This window comes from Pinus tabuliformis, chromosome 1_2, assembly GCF_031772625.1.
Source record: "Pinus tabuliformis cultivar Carrire ecotype Pingquan chromosome 1_2, CPIR1, whole genome shotgun sequence".
Lineage (NCBI taxonomy): Eukaryota > Viridiplantae > Streptophyta > Pinopsida > Pinales > Pinaceae > Pinus > Pinus tabuliformis.
In genome coordinates this window covers 680,651,076-680,659,742 of record NC_142298.1, presented here as the reverse complement: position 1 = coordinate 680,659,742, position 8,667 = coordinate 680,651,076, and the positions used below count along the sequence as shown (strand labels likewise).

The window sequence follows — 8,667 nt, the reverse complement described above, 5'->3', positions numbered from 1 at the left end:
AAAGATTGTTTGTTATGCTTTCCTAGAATACAAGCATCACATTGCTTAAGTTTCCTAGGAATTGTAGGAAAACCAGTAACACCATTTTTTTTCAACAAGCAAAGGTTGTCATAGTTCAAGTTTCCAAATCTAGCATGCCATAAAAGACTTGATGGAAATGTACCTTCATCATAATGAGAACTGTAGGAGAAATTTTGTGCATGAACAGAGGTACATTCCAGCTTCAGAAGTCTTTCTTCTTCTATCCCCGTCATGACAAGTGAGTGATCTGACGTTTTTATGACCTCAACCTTGCCATCAAACATATGAATGGAGGAGTGCCCTTGCTGGCAGATGTGGACCAAGGGCAACAAGTTTCTCCTCAGTTGAGGGAGATATAAAACATCATGCAGAAGAAAGTCTGGAAGACCAGACAATTTGAGCCTGATTGTGCCAAGCCCTGATGGCTTAAGTTTTGATTTGCCTGCAAAGTATACTACGCCATCAACATTGTCAGTAAATTCTTCAAAAAAATCTCTCCTAAAAGTCATGTGGCAAGTTGCTCCTGAATCAAGCAACCAATCATTTTTCCAAGAAGCAAGTGAAGCATTAAACAAGTCTTCAATTACTCCAATATTACAATATGCCACAACATAGTGAGCGGATTCAGGTGCTTTAAATTTCTCTTTGACATTGGTTTTACCTTTGGCTTAATTTCTTTCCTACTCAATTCTGTCCCAAGGCAACTTACCTGTAGATGTTACCTGTAGATGCATCATGTCCATCTCTATTGCAATGTATGCAATGAAAATCAGACTTTCTCCCCTTGAGAATGCCTGCCCCCCTGCCTTTGAAATTTCTTCTTCCTCTTCCTTTTCGGCCACCTCTTCTTCTAGAAGAATCTTGAAAATGATTCTTCTCTCTATGTGCAAGACACATAACTTCTTCAAAACACTAAGGAGTTGTCTTCTTCCCAAAATCTTTCTCTCTCTCAGCAAATTTCTTCACAAGGGAGTCAAACGTAATCTCTTTGAGGTTTCTATTTGCTTGCAATGACTCAAGATAATTTGAATAAGTAGGATAAAGTGCCTTGACAAAAGCTATAAGAGGAATGTCTAGTTGAACATCAGTGGCTTTGAAAATGAAATTCTACTTTCTCCATATGAAGTTTGATGAGGTTGGAACCACTCTCAAAAATCATGAAACAATTAATGATAATGTTAAAACTTTATACAAAATGATAAAAAAAGTTAAAATAAATGAGAATATCAACTGAACATAAAATTTAAGCAAAATGATAGAAAAGGTAAGATAAAAGAGAATGTCAATTAAATTAGCTATTAACTTTAATTACAAAGGCCATAACCTTTTCGAAGCTCTATCCCCTATCTTTGTTCTGTCTTGAAGGGGTGAGCTCAGATGCCCCTTTTTGAGAGGGGCATCAGACGACTCCTTTTTGGACGACCCATCCCTAGTTCCATTGAAATTGAGACATGGGGAAACATTTTCCCGAGAGCACCCCCTTCCCCGGAGCATAGGAAACATGGGAGCCATGTGTATGCATCCCTGAAGAACACTGACATAAAGGCAATGGAAGGCAGGAAAGAGGGTGAGTTATACTTCGAATTGAAAATAACAACACGATACTGTATAATCTGCTTCTCAAACAGCTTGAGAGGCGGCTGTATGGCTGGTGCCCAAAGGATCCATAGAACTATTAAAAAGAGGCCTTTACTAGGGATTCTCTGGCCAAAAAAGAAAAACTAGCGAACAGGAAAAGGCATATTGAAACAACTAATCAACTTTCGCAAACTTTCTGAATGTTATTAACTGAAACAAATTCCATGCACGTCTCCTTTTATTTTTGCTCACAAAGTGGATATATATATATATATATACACGCATAAGCCCCCGTACAGCTTACAAAAATGGGATTTCCATCTTTCCTTAACTTCTCTCATGAATTTCATAAAGCAAAATACCTGTCCGTGATACTTATCCTAACAATACCTACTGTTTCATACCGCTCATAATATTCCCCTGGGCCAACATTATCATACAAAAAGAAAAAACAGTAATTCAGTAAAACTAACAGAACTAATTTTGAAACTTCTAGGAAAAATTTACAAAATTCGTTTTCTGCTGAAAGAACTTATCTGGCAACTACAAGTCCTCTTGGTTGCTAATGAATAGCAATACTATCTGCAGCTCTTTCTGGGGGCATACTTAGGTATGTAGACGAACTTGGTCTTCATTGAAGATTATGGTATGCATGTTGGTGATGTCCCCTTGAATCTGATGAAGATGTGAGCCATCTATCCCTTTGTCCACTGAAAAATCCTGGTACAGATGCCCAGATTGTTCATATTCATCCCTGCTTCAATCTCTGCAATTTCCTTGTCTAAGTTCTATGCATTGCCTTCACCACCTTCCTGGGAATTTCCAATTTGAACTCCAGGCTGTGGATGAACATAAAAACCTGGCGCCATTTTCTCAAAATTCAGCTCCATGCCATCATCAACGTCATCCTTGCATTCGCGAATGACTTTCTCCGCGCCCTCTAATTACTTTGTCCATGGCCTTTAGCCTCATCCCTACAGCTGATACGCTGCCTCTCCGCTTGTCAAGGTTTCACTTGGTCGGTCATGGCCTCTAGCCTTGTGGCCCTACATCTAATTCACTGGATGTCTCCTTGTCAGGGCTCAACTTTCCAGCTTTCACGCAATGGTAAATATCTAGCAGAACGGAGGATTTTTCGTTCGAATCAACATATATTTCCAAGAAACGTTTTTCTGACATCCGAAGAATCGATCGAAAATGCATCTTTGATTTCACAAATCCCATTGACTTCAGTGCCTTTATTACTCTACAACGAGGAACCACCCTCTTCTCCAAACTGTGTTGAAACAAATGTGGATCCTTATAAAAATCAGCCAATGTAAGTCCTGCAGATTTGACCAGAAAATCCACATGACGCTTCAAATTTTCCTCTGAAAGCCCTAAAACCATCGGTGCCCGCCTTAATATTTCGGAAATTTGCTTTTTTGAGAAACCTAAACTATTCAAATAACGAAACCTTCTATCTATCTTTTCTTTCCCTGCCCACATAATAATATGCAAAACATGAGCAAACATCTTTGGTTTTTTCTGGCACCCAAAATCCTCAGCCTGTTTAAATGACTCCACAACCCTTTCCTCTGAAGCCGTGAGCAAACAAGGCTCCCTCGCCACTAACTCTGATAATTCTTGACCCTTAACACCTAATCTTTGTAAAAGGGAAAACGAGGAATTGAGCTTATCTTCTGCGGTTTTAAAGATTATTGCACGGGCAAGAAGTAGTTTGCAGATATCCTCTTGATTCATGTAAGTCCCAAGGAGAGTGAGCTTAGGCTGTATGTTTCTTTCGGCGCTATAAAACAAGAACGTGGGGCTGTTAAGGACCACCCTTCGAATCTGGGGAGGGCTGGTCAAACCACAGCCTTTTAACAACTCCAAAACTGCTTTCATATTCCGGGTCGATTTTGCACGAAGCCATTTTCTGCTATGCCTAAAAGCTTTCGCAATTTCTTCAGGTGTTAAACCGCAATTGTTGATAAGAAAGTCAGAGACAACCCCACTACCTGGTGGAGTTATGGATGATGGTGATATTTGGGTGCAAAAATTGGGGATTGTTAGATGAGATGTGACGGTAAAAACAGATGCAAGAGGATATGTTGCCTTTGATAATGTGTATTGGTTACTTACCACACGCTTCAGTATCATCATCGCAGAAGGAAGCAGGCGATGAGACTCAATTACCTGGAGGCGAGAACAAACATGAGTCAATAGCCTTTCGAAGAAGTTGGAGAGCGCAGCGAGAAAATTGGGGTACAAGGTTAGAGCTTTATTAGGGTTCGGCGGCTCCCACGCACACAATATGGTCACATGGATAGGCCTCAGCGTATGGTCACATGGGCACACCTCAAAGTGTTTTTATCTGTGGGATAAATATAAATCTCCACCTCCACATGAAAATTTCAATCGAAGCTTAAGAGTGTAAATTTAGGATATTTTCTTTACATGAACGTTAACTTATCCGAGTTTAAAGAAATTGAATGGTTTATAAAATATTGTTAGTATAGTTATGCAAATTAAATGGTAAGTTGGAAACCAAATCTTTATTTCAAAATATATTTTATAATATTGGTAAGTTGGAAACCAAATCTTTATTTCAAAATATATTTTATAATATTAATATTAAAGTTTTATGAAAAGGTGCAAAGTTACATTAATAGGATTGTTAAATTGGAAAAAGTTGTAGTTTGGTTTCATAATCATGTGAATAATATTGATATATTGTAAATAACTTTGTTACAAAGATCATGTTGCATCGTTTATCTATCCATTAAAATTTTGACTAGATTCTCTTTTGTGGCAGATCAATTTTCATTGCAAGTGCTCTTAATTTCAAAGGTCACCTCGGTTGGGTGCAGCATAAGCCTTGGACGATCATTATGTTTCTAGATATCCAGATACCCTAAGTCATAAAGCAAGGTAAAGTTGTGAAAACTTTTACTGATTTATCTACTATCCAAGGGTGAAAAAAATTCTAACAGAGCCCTCTGCTCCGATTTGATTTTCCCACTTGTAATCTGTAATATCTCAAACCAAACAAGTCTAGAAAAAGGACAGGAAATAAACAAGCGATCCACAAATTCCTCATTGGTTTTGCACAATATACATCTTCCAAGGCCCTGCATATTTCTCTTTTGGCAATTATTCCAAGTTAAAATTTTGTTAGCTAAATCTAACCAAAAAAATGATAACTTTTAAAAGAATTTCTAAATTCTAAACTAAGCTCCACCAAGATATTTCCCTGATCAAACCTTCTTCCATCTTTGCCTTGTACCCCAACTTTGCAGTGTACTGTCCAGCCCTTTGGTTTTTGGACCACTTAATTAAGTCATCATGATTCGAAAGTTTGGTACTAGAATTTAGGCTTCGAACAAAATGATTCCATTCCTAAGCTTTTGCCACTTCTAAGTCCAAATCTTTTGCTAACTTCTAGGCCTGATACCAAACATTTCTGCCATCATTTGAAGTTGCATGTTCCAAAGAACAAATTCCTAAGAGATCATGTTATGAAACCAGCTCACAAAAAGATAGAAAAGAGAGATCCACACCTTAGAATTCAGCCTGTTCAAGGGGGCAACCTCCTTTACATTACATAAATGAACAATTCTTGGATGATCAAATGACAAAACTTCCTTTCTATATATAGGAGTCTAAGGAGTCACAATATAATCCAGCCGACCTAACAATAATAATATAAAGCCACAAAAATAACAATAGAGGGATTCTATGGGGCACAGAAATAACAATATGGGGGTAATAGGGGCACAACAATATAAATAGGGGTATAACTACAATAGTAATGGGGTAATCACTAGTATTATAGGGACCCAACATGCCCCTCTCCTTCAAAAAAGTGTTGTCCTCAACGCTTGAGTAGTTCTGGATACTTCTGCATAAAATTCTCATCCTCCCATGTGGAATCTTCAGCGGATAAGTTCTTCCACTTGATAAGATACTCTGAAATTGATCGATTTCGTAGCTGTCGAGTTCTTGTTTCTGTGACTGCTTCCGGTTCCAATATAATTTTTCCTTCCTCGTCAAGTTCTGGCAATATTGTTTGAATTGGGAGCTTGTCACCTATAACCTTCTTTAAACATGAAACATGGAAAACTGGGTGCAATCGAGAAGCTGCAGGAAGCTCCAATTTGTATGCCATAGTACCAATCTTTTGCAACACCTTGTACGGACCATAATACTTTGGTGATAATTTATTATCCTTCTTAGCTTGCTTTAGGGACATTTGCTTATATGGTTGTAGCCGTAGGAATACCCAATCACCTACATCAAAACTTCTTTCACTGCGATGTTGATCTGCCTGTTGTTTCATTCTATTTTGTGCCAACACGAGGTTATCCTTTAAGAGTTGGAGGACTTGTTGTTGATGTTCGATGTGATGTTCCACTGCCTGAACCTTAGAATTTTCTCTTAAATATGATGTGATGGATGGTGGTTGATACCCATAAAGTGCCATAAATGGGGTCATTTTTGTTGCTGTATGGAAGGAAGTGTTATACCACCATTCAGCCAGAGGCAACCATTTGACCCATTGTGTCTGTTTATCAGATACAAAGCAACGAAGATATCCTTCCAAACATTTGTTTACTATCTCAGTTTGCCCATCAGATTGAGGATGATAAGATGAGCTATGAGCTAACTGAGTACCAAGACAAGAAAATAATTCTGTCCAAAAATTTCCAGTGAAAATGGGATCTCTGTCACTTACAATAATCTTTGGGTTTCCATGTAGCTTTTGAATTGTTTCCATAAATGCAGTAGAAACTGTACTGGCTTTAAATGGATGTGATAATGCACAAAAGTGTGCATACTTGGTAAGTCTGTCAACTACCACCATGATGACACTCTTTCCCTCAGACTTGGGTAAACCTGTGATAAAATCCATTGAAACCTCCTCCCAACGTTGGCTTGGAATGGATAAAGGTTGTAATAGACCCGGTGTCTTAATTGTTTCAACTTTATTTTGTTGGCAAACCAAACATTCCGCCACAAACTTTTGAATATCTGATTTAAGGCCATCCCAAAAAAATTCCTTCTTAACCCTGTGGTAAGTTTTTAAAAATCCTGAGTGCCCTCCTAAGGGAGAAGTGTGCAATTCCATAAGAATCTTTTGTTTTAGCTGGGAATTCTTACAGAGGTATAAGCGATCTTTGTACCATAACGAATCATTTTGCCAGCTAAATGTATCAGAAGTACTGGAATCTTGTTGTAGCTTTCGAATAAGTGCCCACACTTCTTCGTCATTCTTCCATTCCTCCCTTGCTTCGTTTATCCAATCTGGTTGGATAATAGAAATGGCACACAACAATGCTTCCACATCCTCATCCTTTCTTGAGAGTGCATCTGCCACCACATTTTGCTTCCCTTTTTTGTAGATGATTTCAAAGTCATAACCCAACATCTTTGTGACCCACTTTTGTTGCTCTTCAGAGGATAATCTTTGTTCTAAAAAGTATTTAAGGCTATCATGATCCGTTTTTACCTTGAAGTGTCTTCCCATTAGGTAGGGTCGCCATTTCTTAAGTGCATGGAGTATTGCCAACATTTCCTTCTCATAAATAGCTTTGCTTAAAAACTTTCCCTTGATTGGACGACTTTCAAAAGCAATGGGTCTTTCATCTTGCATTAGAACAGCACCAATTCCATTTCCTGAAGCATCACATTCCACAATAAAGGTTTTTGTGAAGTCCGGTGTAGCTAAGACCGGTGCTTGGCACATTGCCTCTTTAAGATGTTCAAAGGCCTTTGTTGCTTCCGGAGTCCATGAAAATGAATCTTTCTTCAATAATGTTGTTAGAGGTGCTGCTATTCTCCCATAATTCTTAACAAACTTGCGATAATACCCTGTCAACCCAAGAAATCCTCGCAGATGCTTTATGGATGTGGGGATTTTCCATTCCTTAATGGCTTTAATTTTGCTAGGGTCTACCTTAACTCCTTCATGAGATACAATATGACCCAAATATTCCACCTCCTGGACTCCAAAGAAACATTTGGATCTTTTTGCATATAATTGTTTCTCCTCCAATAGTTGTAGCACCCTGTCAACATGTTCAACATGATCCTTCCAAGACTTGCTGTAGATTAGTATATCATCAAAAAATACTAACACAAATTTTCTAAGGAATGGTTTGAAAATTGAATTCATCAAACCTTGAAATGTTGAAGGTGCATTGGTAAGGCCAAAAGGCATGACCAAAAATTCATAATGACCCTCATGAGTTCTAAATGCTGTTTTCGGAATGTCTTCAATCTTCATTCTGATTTGATGATATCCCGAACGAAGATCCAACTTGGTGAAGTAAATTGATCCATGCAATTCATCCAGTAATTCATCAATGACAGGAATGGGGAACTTATCTTTAATAGTGAGCTTGTTGAGCTCCCTATAATCTGGACACATGCGCCATGATCCATCCTTCTTGTGCACCAATACTACTGGAGCTGAGAAAGAACTTTGACTCGGTTGAATTATACCAGCCTCTAGCATTTCTGCAACCATACGTTCAATTTCACTTTTTTGGACATAGGGATATCTGTACGGCCTGATGTTTGGAGGAACACTTCCTGGAATCAGATGAATAGCATGATCATGATCACGCATAGGTGGGAGACCTTTGGGAGTCTCAAATACCTTGGAATGATTGTCCAGGACTTTTTGGAGATCTGGAGAAATAGATGATTCCAATGTGGAAACATCTAGCGAACATAATTGTGCAATTACACCTCTTTGCTCCTTTTTTAGAAGCTTTGTCATGCCATTAGAGCTGATTATCTTTCCTGGTTTCCCTGCAATACCCCTTAATTCAACTTCCTTTCCTTCCACAGAAAATTTCATGAAAAGTTCTTGAAAATTAAAAGCTATTGTACCCAAGGATTGTAGCCATTGGACTCCTAGTACAACATCAGCACCTCCCATTGGAATGGAAAGCATTGGGCTAGTCAATACATATTCTCCCATGGATAGCTTGATATTATGGCACTTTCCAGAACAATTTATTGTTCCTCCATTTGCAATCATCACTTGACACTCTGGTGCTGGATATAGGAAGCAATTCA

General features: G+C 38.4%; 1 protein-coding gene across 1 annotated transcript; it reads right to left on the bottom strand.

Moving 5' to 3' along the window:
• Nucleotides 1-1,886: 1,886 nt before the first annotated feature.
• On the bottom strand, nucleotides 1,887-3,818 carry LOC149207528 (uncharacterized). The gene has a single exon (XM_089393911.1). The coding sequence runs from the start codon at nucleotides 3,742-3,744 to the stop codon at nucleotides 2,632-2,634; it is 1,113 nt and encodes a 370-aa protein (XP_089250037.1). The 5' UTR covers nucleotides 3,745-3,818; the 3' UTR covers nucleotides 1,887-2,631.
• Between the last annotated feature and the right edge of the window lie 4,849 nt (nucleotides 3,819-8,667).

Bases quoted from the DNA above. Each gene is read 5' to 3' on its own strand.
- LOC149207528 (XM_089393911.1), bottom strand. From the start codon at position 3,744: ATGATGATACTGAAGCGTGTGGTAAGTAACCAATACACATTATCAAAG.